Source organism: Mastigoproctus giganteus, chromosome 5 (genome assembly GCF_048544385.1).
Source record: "Mastigoproctus giganteus isolate SK-2022 chromosome 5, ASM4854438v1, whole genome shotgun sequence".
NCBI lineage: Eukaryota > Metazoa > Arthropoda > Arachnida > Uropygi > Thelyphonidae > Mastigoproctus > Mastigoproctus giganteus.
Window position 1 is genome coordinate 183,541,858 of NC_143579.1, and position 18,939 is coordinate 183,560,796.

Genomic DNA, 18,939 nt, shown 5'->3' on the forward strand with positions numbered 1-18,939 from the left:
ATTTTCAGTTTGCTGAACGAAAGAATCTACACCGATGAGCCAAAACATTATGACCACATATTTAATATGATGTTGGTCCTGCACGTGCAGCCAAAACATCTCGTATCCGGCGAGACATGGACGCTTCAAGATTTCCAAATGTGTCTTGTGGTATCTGGTACCAGCGTGTAACCAGCAGATCCTTTAACTCCTGTAAGATCCGTGGTTGAGACGCCACAGATCGGAGTTGCTGTTCCAACACAAACCACATATGCTCATTGAGATTGATGTCTGGGGAATTTGGAGGCCAGTGCAATACCTGGAAGTCTTTCCCATGTTCCGCGAACCAGTCTCGAACAATCCGGGCGGTGTGGCATGGCGCATTATCCTGCTGAAAGACGGCACCGCCAGAGGGAAAGACCGTTGCCACCTATCTAATGATGATTTGGTTGGTAGTAGACGTCAGAAGACCCAGCACATAAATAAATAAATAAATTTTCTGTTTATACTCCGGGACGACCAAATGATCAGAGGAGTTTACGAGATAGACAGAATACAAGAAACAGCACCGTATTCAGCAGTCACGGGCTTGAACCCCGGTCACTCAAGGCACGTGTACTTATGCACCAGCGCTCCTGACCACTAGGCTACGGCGACCTCGTCATGGATGACTGGACCCGGGGTATCCCAGCAGAACATCGCCCAAAGCATGACACCGCCGCCACCGATTTGTTTTCGTCCCACAGTGCATCCAGGTGCTATCACTTCCCCAGGTAAACGACGCACACATACCCAGCCGTCCACATTATGCAACAGGAAACGTGATTCATCGGACCAGACGATCTTCTTCCAATCACTCAAGGTCCACTTTCGATGCTTGGGTGCCCATTGTAGGCGCTGCCGCCGGTGATGGTTAGCATGGGCACTCAGAGCAGCCTGCGGCTACGCATCCCCATGTTCAGCAGAGTTCGATGTACTGCATGTTAAGAGAGTAACACATTACTTATGTAAACGTTACTCATGTAAACAAGAGTAACACACATTACTCCTATCACCAGCATTCCAATTACTGGCGAGTTGCACCAGAGTCGCCCTTCTGTTGCCACATACCATCCGGGAGAGCCTTCACTCACCTCGAGCATTGATGAGCTGTGGTCGTCCAACACCTCGCCGGCGGTTTGTGTGTTTTCCTTCCTTCCTTGGACCACTTGCGGTAGGTACTAACCACGGCTGACCGTAAGCATCCCACCAGCCGTGCCGTTTCGGATATGCTCTGACCCAGTGGTCTGGCGATTACAATTTGGCCTTTGTCTAACTTGCTTAAGTCCGCTGCCTTTCCTATCTGAAGAATAAGAGTAACACTGATTAACGGAACTCAGTATCAGGTGTCTTTTATACCGTATCCCGACCCGCACACGCGCCGTAGTTCACCTGCAGTTGCTTCGATTTTCATAACGAATCGCTGATCATCATTTTTTGGCTCATCGGTGTATTTTCCCGGAGGGAAACCATGCTACCCCACCTGAGACTCACTAACTCAGCCACGTTGTGAAAAAGGCCCATAAAAATTCCTCACATCATTGACGGGATTCGAACTCAGTTCTTTTTCGCTCGATGTGGGGATGATAGCGGTTCTAGTGGTGTATCCAGGTATCATCGTAAGGGGGTGGACATGACGACCAGGGTTTTGAGTTTTTTTTAGAAGGCCTCCTGCGTTATTTTTCTTTAATTTCAAATATTTGGTTAAGGGGGGGAGATCTGCCCTCTCTGCCCACACCTGAATACGCCCCTGCTACCAACTGTACTACACACGAGGGCGAAAAACAATTGTATTGGGTAGGAAGAAGAGTTGGGGGTAGTCCAAGTTATTAAGCTTAGAGCGCTATTGGATGTTATGGGTCCATTATGTGCTTCTTTCTCCTTAAGGGGAGGATCTGTTAGAATTATGGAGATATTGGAGGTATCATTCTCCTTCGTTATAAGAATGGACAAGGTAGTAATGTTTCTAGCGGCAACAAGTTGTTTCCAAGGGAAAACTTTTAGTTTAGAAAGCATTACCGACTTCGAGATAGTTGATGGGTTATGAGTAATTTTATTTAGCTAATCGGAGGAGCCAGTATTTAATGTTGAGGAATTTCGATACATGATTAGACGGGGAAGATGACCTGATTACAGATGCACACATGAAAACTGAGGTATTGCACCGTTGAGTATATGATAATTTGATATTGTTTGTACTGGAAAGTTCCTGTTTGATGTTCCATAGTGCTGCTAATATTTTGAATTTTGTTTCTTTAAAATGCTGGAGTAATGTAAGGATCTCATCCCAGACGAATCCAAGGCCTTTATGCGATATGATGTCATTTGAGCTGATTAAACTGTAGTTAATTTCGAGACCAATTGAGTTTAAGGAGATTTGTAATTCAACTAATAACTGAGCACTTTATTCTGATGACCCAAATTAACTTGGGTCGTCAGAATAAAGTGCTTAATGTCACTTTATCAGGAACGGCTCAAGTGCAACAGCAAACAACAGAGTGGGGAGAATTTTACCTTGTGGGCCACCTCTTGTAGTGGCGTATTCATGGAGAAATTGTTGATGGGTGACTGAGGGTGTCTCTCGTGAAGGATGGCTGCTACAATTAGAAGAATATTTCTATGGATGTTGAAAAAAATTGGAGAATATTAAGAATAGCCGGGACAGTGACTCTATCAAAGGCAGACTTGATATCAAGTTGGGATTTGTTGTTGACGGCTTCCTGGTGTGTTCAAAAGACGGCTTCCTGGAGTGTCCAAAAGATCGGTGGTTGTCGATCTTTTAGTGAATAGCTTTGTGGAAGTTAGTAAGTCTGTGGTAAAAGCAGCAATTGGAGATTTATTGGATCTGCTTAATTCATTGCAATGCCAAAACATTGTGAACGGTGTTTTAGTCCTCTAATTTTGTGCCATATCTTAAACTTAAGTAGTCTCTAGTCTTCGACAGACAGTGATTTATTCCAGTGGTATCTTGATTCCCTCTTACTGTGGCTCAACAAAATTATGTTTATAAACCCAATGAAATGTAAATTATGTCGCTTCCCCTCGAATCGTGTTCGATCCTTAGTCTTCACTGACTTTTTCTATTGAAAATATTCTTATTAGAAATGCTGACACGTTTAAGGACTTAGGTATCTTATTCCGATCTTATTTTCATCCCTCCTATCACATTGATCTCAAACTTCTCGGTTTAATTGAGCGTTCTTCTTCGACTTTTAAGGATGACAAAGTTGTAATTCTTCTCTATAAGCTTATACTTCCTGTTTTTGATTATTGTGATGTCATTTGGCCCTCACAACAAGAATAGCTTTCATTATTTTTGAGCAAATTCAAATAAAATTCATTAAAACTATGAATCCCTTCACCACTGTTTCAGAATCTCACTTCTCCACTCCAAACGACAACTCTATGGGTCTCTTTTTTTGTTTACCATATCATAAATTTTATTATTCATTCTCCATCTCGAGTAGAATTTATTTTCCACTGCCTGTCTCTCTTATTTAACAGTCGTTAGCTAGTCTTTTTTCTTCCCGTTTCTTTCAGGTAATAAATAATCTATACTTTGATCATACTCATTTATCTCATCTATGTTTAAAAAAATATTTTCCAATCTGTTTCATTAAACCTAATTTTGTATACATTTTAATGTATTATACTGTGTTCTCAGCTTTCTCGTTCGAATTTAGGGTTTGTCTGTGTGTGTGAGAAATATGTAAATAAACAAATATTACATTAAATAATAAGTAAATAAATAATATATAGCTCTCTTACACATGAGAGATACTGACTCAATTGTAAAATCGAGTTTAAGTTTGGTATCTCAAGGAATTCATTGTGCTGTTCCTGCAAGGTCCACAAACATCATACTAACCGCAATAATGAGAGTACTGTGAATTGTTGTTAGTTATACATTTAATATATTTTTGTACTCCCATGTACAGAAAATTGGTGTACCTTATAATCCATATCTTAAATTTGAAACTAAATATCTATAAAAATTTAATTACATAACAATTTGTAGTAAAGTCGTATTGGTAATTCCTTAATGAGAACCCATGGGTTTGCGGCTCTGACGGGTATAATGCAATATAATTTTTTATGTATATATTTCCATATTTTTTAAATGATGATTCTCTCTCTCCGCCTTCCCAATTCTCAGTAGTATATTGGTGTACATTAAAGTTGCATCTGAAGATATATTTTCTAATGCTTCTTTATGGTTGTATTACAGATCTGACACGAGACGAACTGTTATCACAATGCTTTCTTTTCTTCCTCGTGGGATACGACACTACAGCATCTACACTTTCATTTACTGCGTATAACCTGGCCTTGAACTCTGATTGTCAAGAAACACTCATCGAGGAAGTAGACAGGACCATCGAAGAATATGTATGTGCACTTCTTTTGTACCACTACAGTGATCAAACACAGTTTCATTGCTAATAGTTACAGGCCTATGAGTGTTTTTGAACATTGTCAAAATAAGACCTTAATACTACCTATTATTTCTTCAGTAAATTAATGATTTTTATGCAGTTATGGGCAAGAAATTTATTTTTCTTCCCCCTTTCCTTTTGCACTCCAAGTGGTCACTGCTGCATAAATAACATTGAGTTTTTATGCACCACTGGAATTTAAATTAGTGCACTATCCCATATTGCACATCGTTATCATTAATTGCATATCATTTGGAATTAAAATTAAGATTTTTGTTGAGCAAATATAATTTCAGTATTCTGTTGTTCATTTTATTTAATTCACATCCGTGTCGATATTTATACTTTTATTAAAAACAAGATTTTAGTTTCGCAAGTTGTGAAATATTTTATTTAATTTTATGACTTTGTATAATTAGCATTAAATTGTCTCTTCCTTGTTTTTGCTGATTTTGTATTAATTCACATTTTATTACCAATAGGGTGAACTAAACTACGATGTGATTCAAAAGATGAAATATTTGGACTGTGTGGTATCTGAAACTCTCCGAATATATCCTCCAGCCGTAGGGTAATCGCATTCTTATTTTATTAAATCTTTATTTGTTTGAATATGGGGGAACACATAAGAAGACAACACTATCCATGACTTAAAGAAATACTTTACAATCCTGCATATAAGTCTACTTCTATTTTTATCCTTGAAAATTCGCATTGTATATTCGCCGTATAAGTAGATCCCATTTTTTTCAACAGTCGTCCTTTGCATCTTCTCGTGGTGGGAAATTACAGTAAAACTGGATCAGAATCGCAGATTCCTAATTCTGCTTTTTAATAAAAGTGGAATTAGTACTTTTATTAGGGGTGTGACATAAGCACTGGGAAGGCAAAAATGAGAGTAGGAGTGTGTTATAGGCCTAATGACTCTGATGAGTATAACGAACAATTGTACAGTGAAATAGAGTGGGCCATGTAAATCAGAATGTCTTGTAATGGGGATTTTAACTTCCCAGATATAGACTAGAACTTGTGGGTTAGTCACTAGCACACTATTAAGACTTTTGTGGATTTATTGGATAATTGTTTTCTACAGCAGCATGTCCGGGAGGCAACTAGAGGGAGTAATACTCTTGATCTGATTATCAGTAGTGATTCTTCATACATTAAGAATCTGCAGATACAGGAACCACTAAGTGGCAGTGATCACAGTGTGCTGAAGTGGGATTTACTCAAAGAGGTAACTACCATCAGGGGTAAAGGGAAGGGTTTTTGCTTTCGTAAAGGTGGCTACAGTGGTCTCAGACAGTTTTTAAATTCTATAGAGTGGGACCAGCTGATGTTACCAACAGCAAATTCTAAATGGATATCTTTCAAGGAATTAATCTTGGAAGCTACTAGGCTTTTCATACTAACTAAGAAATATATTTAAGATATAGGACTAAATAGATTTCGGATGAACTAATGAGACTCGTGACAGAGAAGAAAAATGCACGGGATGCATATAAATTATTAGGCTCGACAGGTCTTGCCTATTGCAGGTATAAACTGGTCGCAATCAAGTCACAAAGGAGGTTAGGCAAGCGAAGGCAGATTACAAGAAATCTTTGGCAAAGGATGCAAAGAAAAACAGCAAAGAGTTCTTTAGTTATGTAAATTCTAGAAGGAAGGGGATGAATCAGGTTGGTCCACTTGATATCGATGGTTCCACTGTTGATGATCCTGCTCAGATAGCTGACAAACTGAACAAGTATTTTGCATCTACATTCACATATTAGGAGTTATTTAGGGAGGGAAATGCCAAAACTTTATCAAACTCTAACAAAGAGCTAAATGATTTCGTAATAACTGAGAGCAAAGTGGAGGAGAAATTGTTGAAGTTAAACATAAGAAAGGCACCAAGGGTGGATTGGGACCTATCCAGTATGCAAAGTTATATTAAAGGAGGTAGCAAAGGAAGTAAGCAAACCTTTAGCCATAATAATGAGAGCATCCTTGGACTCAGGGGAGGTTCCCACAGACTAGAGATGTGCAAATGTAACCCCAATTCACAAAGGATGAATTGGGGATAATTACAGACCTGTTAATCTAACTTCTATTCCAGGGAAAACAATGGAGTCACTGGTTAAGGAAGCGATGCAGGATCATCTAGACAAGACTGCAGTTATAGTTCAGACACAGTATGGGTTTGTTAAGGGGAAATCGTGTCTGACCGATTTGATTGGATACTGTGATGCAGTAACAAAGGAACTGGATGCAAAAAAATAATTTTGATATCATATATATTTGGATTTCAGGAAAGCTTTCGATATTGTTGCACATTAAAGGCTGCTGTACAAATTAGAGCAGTATGGCATTAAGGGCAAGTTGCTATAATGGATAAAAGGATGATTGAGTGGGAGAAGCCAAAGAGCGGTAATCAATAGACACTGCTCTTCGTGGACTAATGTTATTAGTGGAGTTCCCCACGGTTCTGTGTTAGGCTCATTATTGTTTTGTATATGTATCAATGATATTGATGAAAGTATATCAGGTCCGAGTTTGCAGGGTTAGCAATGACAGTATGCTACTGCAACATGATCTAGAAAAGTTGCGCAGATGGGCTAAGAAGTGGCAACTGAAGTTTAACCTTGACAAATGCAAAGTAATGCATATGGGTAGCAGTAATCCCAGGGAAATGTATGAAGTGTGTGGTAGAGATCCCTTTGTATAAGGCAATGGTGAGCAACGGCTTGAGTACTGCATACAGGTCTGGAGGCCTCATTTTAGGAAGGATGTAGAGTTGCTAGAACGAGCACAGAGAAGGGCAACGAGATTGGTGAGGGGAACGAAGGAGTGCTCTTACCAAGAAAGGCTTAAATTCTGCAAATTGCAATGTCTGGAGACTAGGCACCTGCGAGATGATCTAATTGAGGTGTATAAGGCCTTGAATGGTTTGAGCAAGGTCAGTTCAAGGGATTCTTCCTCTTGCTCAGATTTCAAACATGATGGGGAATAAATTCAAGTTGAGGAAAGACAGTTGTAGAATAGATGTTCAGAAATTTTCCTTTAGCCAGTGGGTGGTTGATTGCTGGAACAAACTTCCATTTGTCGTTGTGGAAGTTAATAGCTTAAATAAATTCAAGAACTGGACAAACGTTTAGAGCGAATAGTTGCGTGAAATGAGAAGTTTTTTTTTTTTTTTTTTCTGGCTCATGCTATATAAGCATGCTTTCTTGCATCAAATTCTCCTGCTAATTCAGTTATTTATGCTCATTAATTTAAATGCACACTTTGACATTTTACTATACTACGCAATAAACTCTAAAAGGAAGCGGTAAGGTCTATAGCACTTCCTCATGTAGATGATCATGGAACGAAAATCTATGGCCGTAGATTATGACGTGACATCTTTTTTATTGATACTATATGTATACATGGGAGGCTTTGATTACATAACTGTACTACATTCGTTTTCTCTATAAATCAATGTCTCAATATGGAAATGTTTGTTATAAAAATTTACAATCTCGAAAATGTACTTTTAGTTAAACAGTATGGTTTAATTCCTATGATTATTTCAGAAGAAAAACTGCCAAAAATAGTTTTCAACAGGAGTTGTACGCATTCACGTGAACGGGTAGATGGATGATATAGTCAACCTTAAATTTGCTCCAAGATTTGTTTTTTTTTTAGTGCTTGATAGGTCGACTTATACGCTGAAATATATGGTTTAGGACAGCTGATGAATTTAAGGTCAAGTTTTGTGGGAAGCATATAAGTCGATAGAATGTTTTAGAGGCAATTTTTGGATGTTCGAAAGTCGGTTTATATGTCGGAATATGTTTTGTTTGAGTTTTATCATATAAACATAACAAGATACATGCCAAAGAGGATTTATCACGAGATGTAGCCTGCTGTATATAATAGGAAGATCGTGGACTCGCTACTAGTGGAGCTTCGTTCACTTGGCATCCAAAATATCTTTGCGTAAAGTTAGCCAGCTGAGTAATGGTAAAATCCTTGCAAGATTAAGATTATTACTATAATTAATACCACTCATATATCACATGAAATTAATAATATAGTTTATTAAGCTAATCGCCTAAATCAGTATACAATTAAGTGACGTTTCAAGCATCTCTTACTGACTCCCATCACCAGACCATGCTGCTGTCAGACTCCCCTTGCCAATGCTCCCTGAAACATTTCAGGTTTCAAATTGTATAGTGATTTAGGCGATTAGCTTAATAAACTATATTATTAATTTCATGTGGTATATGAGTGATATTAATTATGGAATTAATATCACTTCTTTATGGGAAACTATTCTTTATGGAAAATAACCATTTTACGTCCTTCCCTAATTATATTAGACCTTGCAAGATTCCTAAGTTTTCTGATAAAATTAAAGATTAAAAATTAAATAATGAAATTAAAAAAGCTAATCCCATTCAGAGTAAACCCTGTTTATCTGATGGGAATGATCAATTAACTCCGATTTAACAAGATTATTAAGAGATAACTTTAATTCTGTACTCTGAAGGAACCATGTTTTATTACAGCACAGATCGAAAGGTTATAGAAGAGTACAAATTGGGAGAAACTGGATTAGTCCTTCCCAAAGACATGATAGTCTCTATTCCACTGTATGCCATCCACCATGATCCTGAACATTATCCTGAACCAGAAAAATTCATTCCTGACAGGTACGTGTAGAAATTTGCAGTGCGTGTATCCAGTTCTTCAAATAATAATAAGGAATATTTTCCTCACTTTTACTACGTGAGAAACACAAGCTGCAGAATATTTCGAACTGGTTGTTGAATTCAGCATCAAAACAAGGGGTATAGTTCTTATCACATTTTCTCACTTAGTGCAAGTGCGAACAATATTTCTAATATCTTCTACCTACATCTTTTCCACTTCTGAAATTGCATAAGGGTTAACTGTTCAGGTGAGTTATGGAGGTCTAATAAATTCGGGTCCTCCAGCTCTCAGTTAATTATTCCTAATGTATATGGTTTTATTTCTTATAGGATAAGATGGAATAATTCAGAATAATAGGATAAGATGGAATGTATCAGACACTGAAGCCACACAACAGACTAAGCAGATGAACCAAATACCCAAAGGTTCAGGTATGACTGCCCTCAGTTGGAGAACAACTGACTAAAAGGAAAACAGCCAGTTACTGTCACACTTTCTCTCATCTGTCGTCTCTGAGTTCTCAATGTTTAATTATCAGGGAGTGGCTAGTCGCGATCACAAATGGCAACAGACAATCCCATGACCTAACTTATTTTCCCCACATGGTTGGAATGCAAGTCAAAACCTCTGTGGCTTTGGAGTGAAATCTCCAACATGCAAAAGCAGATGTGATTCGTTGCTTGGGCCAAGGCTAGCCCAAAATCTAAATTTACCGATTTTCGAATAGTTTGCTTAATTCTTCTGTTTTCATAAACAATTAAATAATTTCCAGAAAATGGGTTATCAGGTTTGTGAAGTTCAATTGTACTGTATAAACAATTAAAGTTGCCCACAAGATTACTAACCGTAAAATGTCATTTATAAAGTAAATAATCCTAAGCCAGACAGAGATAAGTTATTAGTCTATCCAATTGGAATATTAAACCCATGCCGTTGAAATACACCAGATTTACAAACCTGTAGGAAGTAATTCAAAATCTTGATTTGTAAATTTATTGAAAAAAAATAAAGCGGAAATTTTCTCAATAGTGAAGCGAAATGTAATACATAATTATTTCTACTTGACCTATGTATATTTGTTGTATCAAAGAGTACTTAATCTAGTACAATAAATTGTGATAATGAGTTCATATAAGGCGAGGGGTAGGATATTTTTGAAAATATATCTGAACCAGATGATGAAATGCCTAACAAAAAAAAAAAAAATAATAATAATTCTGTAGCAGGTACATAATGTGTCCTGCCGCTAGCATATTTAACGTGTTTTACATTTAAGAGTCATCGTCAGTTGTTAAAAACGTTTTAATTTTCAGATATTAATAAAATTCATGGATAATAATGTAACGATGTTTTTATTTTATTAAAAATAATTACATATCGGTTATTGAAAGTATTGGTGTGTGATGACTAAAGTAGGATATATAATTTTTACATTGAGGAGTTCACGACTAATTTATTTATTTATCGAAAGACCTGATGACATGTCCAAGTTGAAGAATGTTTTCATAAATGTGCAGAACTCTTTTCCAGCCTCAGAATTTAATTGTAAATTTTAAAAAAATACATTCAATCTGAAAACACCAGGTGACTTGAAACCAGATGCGTTTTCGAAAGTTTTCTTGTATCATAAAACCTTAATATTTCTGTTTCTAAATTCCTCAGTTTTCCAACGATATGCTATACGTCCACATTATCCCGTTTATTGCGTGGGAAAATTTCCTTGATCACATGTTCATATTTTCTACTACCCTGGAAAAATTACTGCAATTTTCAGAGGTTTGAAAGTTTTTCTTCTAGTATAGAGCTAAGATGAAGCTCCGTGCAAAATTTCATTAAATTTTAGTCCAGTAGAAGATAAATTGTTGCAAGAATACAAGTTACACTAATTCGCTTCTATCGGAAGCTGAAGATGACGTCACTTCCGTAACGCTTTTCTCATGACGGTTTTTCGTTACAAAATTTTTGGAATAACCCCAGTAAAAACACTTTTAACGTCAAAAACAGCATTTAATCATTCTTAAAAAAAGTGGTCTTAGAACTTATAGCTGTGTATTGTGCTAGGTGCCTTGATAGTTTATATTTATATTGGGCGTTCTTACTGTCATAACAACGAAACTGTTTTTGTTTGGAGAAAAAATTTGGCGCTTCGCCTATTCTGGTCATACTGTACCAGTTCACATGATTTATCGTGTAATTATTTCGCCAAAAATTTCTGGATACAGAGCAATTTGCTGATGTGTGTTCTGAAAAAAAAAAAAATAATAAATAAATAACTGGAATAACTCATGGGAGCGGGAGACTCCTGCTTTGTCTGAGATCAGCTAATTGCTCGTGTAGCCCAACTGAAAGGAGCCCTTTTGAGGTTTAAGAATTTCTTCAGTCTCAGATGTCTCCAAACTAGTGACAAGTGGTGAAACCACTATACCGTCACCAAGAACACAAAAGAAGTTGAATCCTGTAACTGCAAATAATGAATCTGGATGTAGGTTTCCCCGCACACGTGTTAGAAAATTCACAAATGACATAATGAATTGTGATAATTCTGTTCGGATACATTGATTAAATTCCGGCTTCTGAAATATTAGTCATTCCGTCATCAGTGAAACGATTTATCTCATTAGGCTTCGTAGGACTGAAATTCTAAAATCGAATTTGATAATAGACCTATTCAATTAAACTAGTATGAAATTCTGTGTTTAGTTCAGAATTCAATTAATAATAATCGCATTAAATGTTAAGGAATAATATCAATGATCGAGACTACGTGGAAATATTTAAATTCAGCATATTATATATTTCTGTAAAAAAAAAAAAAGATTACTAGTGTTTTTACATTCCTTCTATCTTTCATATTACATTATTAATGTAATCGACTGGTATCCATGTTAAACTTGAACAATAGTATTAATCGTCTTTCTGCTCAACACTACTTAATAGCTGAAGCATTTATTAGGTGGTTGATCAGATATTCGATCATTAAAATAAAGAAATATCGTAGCCTTTCGATATTTTAGTGCTGTTTTGGTACCCTAATAGCCAGAGTTGGGACGAGGTATTTCTGCACCCAAGGCTACAGTTGAGAATTGTGCCCCTTCCTCTCCAACAAACCATATCTTATGAACTTGCATCATTCGTAAGCAAAAAAAAAATTCGTATAAGTGCCTTCATTATAATACTTTAGTCTCGGCTTTGCTGTATAATACGTAACTGACAATTCATCCTTTCTTTAAGATTTTTTCCAGAGAACAAAGCTCAACGACAAGCGTTTACATATTTACCCTTCGGAGCAGGACCCAGGAACTGCGTTGCAATGAGGTTTGCATTGATGGAAATCAAGCTGTGTTTAGCCAAAGTGTTACGTCATGTCAGATTCCATGTTGGTCCCGATACCAAGGTAAGTTTGGTTTTTCAGATCAGTAAATCGGTCCTTAAACTTCATTCAGTTACAATCTAAACAAAAATTTCATTTACAGAATGATAACTTTGTGTCTTTTCAAATACATTTAGAAAACTTATTAGTTTCGCATATTTGTCAATTTTAATATCATTTATCCCTGGCTTAAAAAAGAAACTGTCATATTAGGGTCACCCGAGGATTACCTCATATGTCCTTGTGTATTATGTACATAAATTGCGTGTGTTCTCTGGTTGGCTTGCCTGTTTTGCTGGGCCAAAGGTTTCTGGAGAAAAATACTTTGCTACCTTTTCCTGAGACCGACTAACTCATCCACGGAGTGAAACAAGCACATAAACGGAATTCGATAAATTTGAAATTTTGGTTGGGTAGTAATACTAACCTGCAAGGAGTTCTCAGGGTTTCGGCAGATAAGAAATCCTGCCGAAACCCTGAAATTTCTTATCGGCGGAAACATCGAGCCAATATTGGACTCAGACATTCTTGCTCGGAGTGAATTTTTTTTTTCCAAGATTAGCAAAATCGTTGATCAAAAAATCAAAAAACAGCAGCCTACCACTGTCGGGCAGAATGTGATATGTTTAAATGTATCAACCAAACAAAACTTCGTAAGCAGTTCCTGGAGAACTCTAAGATTACTTCTGGAGTGTAAATATATATGCATAATACAAATAGTTCTAAGTATCATTCCTTTTGGTATTGCGAAACAGTTGATCTTAGTAGTACGTCATCAATCAGGACCGGATTTAGACATAATGAGGCCCCAAAATATGTAATTAGAGATATTTATTCTCACACAAGGAAATGGCCATGATCCTCCTTAAATAGTGAGGCCCCAAGCCATGGCTTATTTGTCTGTATATATCACCAAAGTGTTACCACAGTGCGACAATCACAGTTATTGTAGTTATTTTCTGTGGTGCTTTGGCAACTAACGCCATAATGCACGAAAGTTATTGTGGAACTGGTTATTACAAATTACTTGCACCATGACCTGGTGATTTGCAAATTCAGAATTGTTGCTTAAACAGAAAAGAAACAAACGAAATACAGCAATACTGTCGTTTTTTTTTTTTTAAATTTTTTTCTTTTTTTATGAAAGGACCTTAATTTTTAGACAAATAAATTTCTCTAAAAATGAATGTGCTTTACCAATTAAGCCGATTTCAGGTATTTTTTTCCCCATCTGACGGAAGAAATATATTTGATGCATTAGAATTTCTTTATTTATACAAATCTGCTTAACAGCGAAGCCTATTTATAATACAAGGGCTAGTTAAATTATATTAAACATTTGTGGAATGTTGTTTGGTTTTTAGGAGCATTAGCAACTAAGGCCATATTGATCCGAGGATATTCGGTGGTCATTCCCTGACCTTTCCGCATCCTCCGTATTTGGTGGTCATGGGCTCGAACCCCGGTCTGATCAAGAAGCAAGTGCTATGCACTACTGCTCCTGGCTACGGAGGCGCCAGACCATTTATGGAATGAAAATACATGCAAATGGCCCCAAAGTGTCAGTACTAAAGGAGAAAACTTGTGAAATGTTTTCTAAATGATAATATTCCGACTAATTCAGGAATCACGTACTGAACGTCTCAGTAGAAATTACACGCGATTAATTTTTGGCACGATTAGATCCAGTATCGAACTCTTTAGATGACTTAGGAGGTTTCCGAAACCCACGAAGTCAATCTCCAGTGTGTTGCTGAGTGTGAAGATGGCTCTGTTTATAAAGTTGTTTCTATGATGTGTAGATTTGCTTTTCTGTTGTTGGCCTATTGCTATCTCATTGAAATTTTTCAGGAAGTAGCTACACACTGGCTTTCTGAGAAATAATTTTATCAAGTATCTTTATGTCGACAATTATTTGTATTCCCTGTGATAGATCATTGGTTCAGGATAGAATTAGATATCAGATTAACTACTTTTTCAGTCTACTGACATATGGGTTAGTGCAATTGCGTCATTTTTATACGTACTAGTAAACATATAAAATGATGAATTGCATCATTTTATACATTTACTAAGTATAAAAATGATGCAATGCACTAACCCATATGTCAGTAAACTCCTTCGCAGTCTAGGCAAAATATCTCTTAAAATTGATAAAATGAGGTCATACTGGTTCCGGAAAGCTTAGCTACATTATAAAGAACCAACTCAGGAGATTGCAAAAGTAAACTCCTGAGTTGGTTCGTTATAATGTAGCTAAGCTTTCCGGAACCAGTATGACCTCATTTTATCAACTTTAAGAGAACAAAATGAAATAACTATACTGCTCTATCAAAATATATATTTTGATATTCGAGTGCATCGTGTCGTATTTAAAGGGAGTAATCTGTCACTTGTTAAGTGACAAAACCATCGTACTTGACCTTTTTTTAGTGGTCAAGTATGAAGGTGTAGAGATACACGTGGTTCAAACCCACATGACTGCTAAATACGTCATTTTCTTGTATCATTCTATCTTATGAAATCCTTTGATATTTATGCGATTGTCACGGAGTATAAACAGATTTTAAAAAAAAAAAATTATTAGTATTCGTGGTGTCGTGATTAGTGCTTTACTGTGGAAAATGCAGATGATGATTGTCTGTGCTCATGCACTGGATGTACTAATTGGGTGTATTTCCAACAGGAAGTACACCCACTTTAGTGCACTTATAACAGGAAGTACACCCAGTGTTTTTATGGATTGTCCGTGCAGATTTCGTGGAAGGCCTGTAATCAATGGTTATCGACTGGAAAACCTAGTGGCGACAAGTCAGGTTGGAGCATAGTACTCCATGATCGGGACTAATATGACTTTTCGTGATATTAACAAAAACTGAAGAAGAATTATGTAAAATTACAGATACCTTTAATACTGGATGAAATATACTTAAAGCACAACTATCCGCAATGCGGTTATACGGCTGTACCGCACTGTATAAGCTTCTCGTGTCTGAGCTGATCACATGCATCAGTTTGAAGTGGTGTCATGAATGGTGATAGTGACTGTAGGCGCATCACAATGTTCCGGTATTGTGTCCAGTTAGTAATGAAATATTCCAGAACGAAAATGCCATTTCGCAAATGCAAGAATTATGCAGTAATAATTTGAAGAGCAATATGTGTATTATTTCCTCTATGTTCAATGTATGCCCACTTCAATAAATTCGGATTGTTACACGTATTTTCTTTCCTTTCTTGAGAGTGAAATCCAAAATGACTTGTATTTTTAATAAGTTAATAAATATGTTCATTTCCACGAACACTCGTTTAAAACACTGCAGTTCTCAATAAGTCATTCTGTTTCTCCCTAGGTACCTCTCGAGTTCCACACTGGTCAGGGTCTTTTGCAACCAAAAGCAGTGCAATTAAAGGTGGAGATTAGAAGTGACGTTCCGGCCACTAAAGAATCTTCCTGTGAAGCTACCTCATATTTGACTCAGCAGGATGGAAAAAATGAATCCATTACAAAATCCTACGAAGAATCGAGTCTTTAAGGAACATTTGATCATCATATGACGTAATGCTGATAATTATAGTACGAACATTGGCTCGATGATAGTCTTTTATTGTTTATTACACAACTTTAATTTTACTGAAGTAGAACATTCGGGCCCTTGCTCACTTGCAATGCACTACAAAAAATAGCAAACAGAAACTAGTACTGCAGTGAGCTTATCCTAGGTGATGGCGACATATCTCTTTACAATCTCAATGACCCATAACTGGTAATGGTGTCAAGCATCTGTACCCTTGATCTCATCACAGCGATCACACAATCAAAAATTTATCAGCTCTGAGTTTTAGCAGATTTCTCTTTCCACAACTTAGTATATCCATTGATGCATTTTTGCAGCTGCTGTCTAAATACCATGAAGATCTACTTTAAGCTACTTCCACCATGTAGTCCATATCCTGTCATTCGGCTTTTGAAAGCTGCGTTCTCAATGCTCTTATTAACAAGTTCCCAGATCCTGTTGACAAGCATATTCCTGACATTCAGTCCACTACCACATGAGCCAGCAAGGTGCTTGTCATTCGTATATTTTTGGATATTTCGTCTATTTTGGGTGCTGTGTAAACCTCAACTGTTTTAATATAGGTAAATTGTACGTAGAACCCGAAAAATATATTTGAACTGTTCATACAAATGTTTAAAATTACAGATAATCTGTGCAATTGATGTTATCTGCATGAAATAAAAATGGCCTGGCGGAGTGAATGGCAATAAAGAAATTTCATCTTATGTTAGCCAGCCAAACGTGAATTAACTCGTACTGCACTAACAAATGCAACAGGATATCGTGGTTTCAAGATAGTTTTCCGAAGGTTGTACAAGAGAACGAAGTAATTACTTTACTTCTGTTACATTTTATATAGTAATATTCTTTTATTGTGTATGTCTTTGTGATAACATTTGTCGTTCTGAATTACGTTTCAATCACTGTTAAACAAAAAAATTCTTTGAATTTGTTTCCTTTCTTAAAATAGGTAAACTTTACTAATTTTGGGTAGAGAAAAACGAATATGACTAAAGAAATTTTTTATTAGCTTTAGTTTTTGAGATACAGTACTTTCGTTATTGTCTAAGAATATAGTAATTTCAGTAGTAGTAGTCGAAGTGAAAAGTAATATTAAAGCAATCTCACATTTACATTTCCTTGATAGAACATAAATCACAGTTGTGTTTAATTAAAACATAAAAAAAAAACAATAACACAAGAAAACTGCACAGGAGTCGATGGTAAAAGGTAAACTGCAGCCATTATCAACCCACTGCAGGATGGAAGCCTCCTCAACAATTCATGTTGAGGGAAATGAACCATAATCTGCTACGCTGGTCCATTGCGGATTGGCAGATCGACCGCATTCAGCAGTCAGGGGCTTGAACCCTGGTCTACTCAAGGAGCGTGTGCTAATGCACTCCTGCTCCTAACCACTCGGCTACGGAGACCTCATTCGAAGGCCTTTCGGAACCGAAAGTACTTTCTCAAAATGTGGCCTATCCATGACAGCACCTTCTTGTCGCTTGTTTTCAACCCCAGCGGCTCGCATCTGGTGAGTATGGGCTTGGCAAACCCAGGATCCTGAGCTGGATATCATCATTCTTCTCTTTCTTGGTGATTCCTTTCTACTTCTGACACTCACTCTCTCTCAGGGTAAGTCGGGGAATTTTTTTTTTTTTTTTTTTTTTTTTGGCTGGTGCAGCATAAGCCTCAAGCTTCCTTGCAACATATGGCTAATAATAATAATAATAATAATTCCACTTCTGGGGCATCTCTTGTTACTGTCCAACAGTAGTCAACAAGCATAAAAGCGTTCCACCTACCCTGATATCTTTCAATTGCTGAAATGTCTTGGTGGAATGTCTCACCGTGCTCGTCACTCACTGCATCACAGTTATCAGGGAAGAAGTCCAGATGAGAGTCGAGAAAGTGGATTTTCAGTGACCTGTTGCAGCCTAATTGATGATACTTTTCTAGAAGGTTGTTCACAGTCTCAACATACTTTCCAGCTCTTCGGTTTCCCAGGAAGTTAAAGCCAAGCTGCGTTCTCATTACCCTGAAGGACTCGCTCAAAGTTTTCATCCTTTAAAAGTTCACGAATTTGCTGACCAAGAAAGATTCCTTCCTTAACCTTAGCATCACTCAACAGTGGAAATTGTCCTCTCAGGTACTTGAAAGCTTCTCCATCTTGGTTCATCCCCTTAACAAAGTTCTTCATGAGTCCCAGTTTGATGTGTAAAGGGGGCAAAAGAATTTTGCTTCGATCAACCAGAGAATTGTGCTGGACATTTTTTCTCCGGGGTACAGATTTTCCCTTATAGGCCAGACTTTTCTCTTGTAGTGTGAGAACCAAGCTCGACTGTCCCACTCGCACAGAAAACAGCAGTACTTCTTGTACCTCAACTGCATGCCCAGCACAAATCTGCCATTAGTGGTATTTGTACTTCATTGCTTTCAGAATTAATTTCAATTTTATATTTTCATATGTTTCCTTCATATGGACAGTGTGTTAGTTGTCTGACGGCACCAGGGGTTTCTCCCATCTCCGCCCTTCGCATGGAGGAATTGAAGGAAGAGAGTTGCCATTGTGGAGCAAAACAGCTTTTTTTAAACTTAGCTTTGATGAGCCTATGAATTGCCTCCAGTCCTGCGGGTTGTGCTCCACATTCAAAGCTGTCATCAAACTATCGACATAACAGCAGGCAACAAGGTTGTTTTCCCTTTTAAAATATGGAGTCAAAGCATTCTGCATGCTCCTGTACACGGACAACTTGGCATTTAAATAAAATAAAATAAATTTTCTGTTTATACTCCGGGACGACCAAACGGTCAGAGGAGTTCACAAGATAGATAGAATACAAGAAACAGCACCGTATTCAGTAGT

General features: G+C 37.1%; 1 protein-coding gene across 1 annotated transcript in view; it reads left to right on the top strand.

Moving 5' to 3' along the window:
* The window catches only part of LOC150085907 (cytochrome P450 3A56-like), a 47,838-nt gene extending 31,088 nt beyond the window's left edge, over positions 1–16,750 (top strand). Inside the window, exons 10-14 of the mRNA XM_090373575.1 lie at positions 4,247–4,407; positions 4,937–5,025; positions 8,996–9,139; positions 12,372–12,534; positions 15,864–16,750. Of these exons, the coding sequence (XP_090229701.1) occupies positions 4,247–4,407; positions 4,937–5,025; positions 8,996–9,139; positions 12,372–12,534; positions 15,864–16,046 (740 nt within the window). The 3' untranslated portion in view covers positions 16,047–16,750. The remainder of the gene's footprint in view (positions 1–4,246; positions 4,408–4,936; positions 5,026–8,995; positions 9,140–12,371; positions 12,535–15,863) is intronic.
* Positions 16,751–18,939: the final 2,189 nt, after the last annotated feature.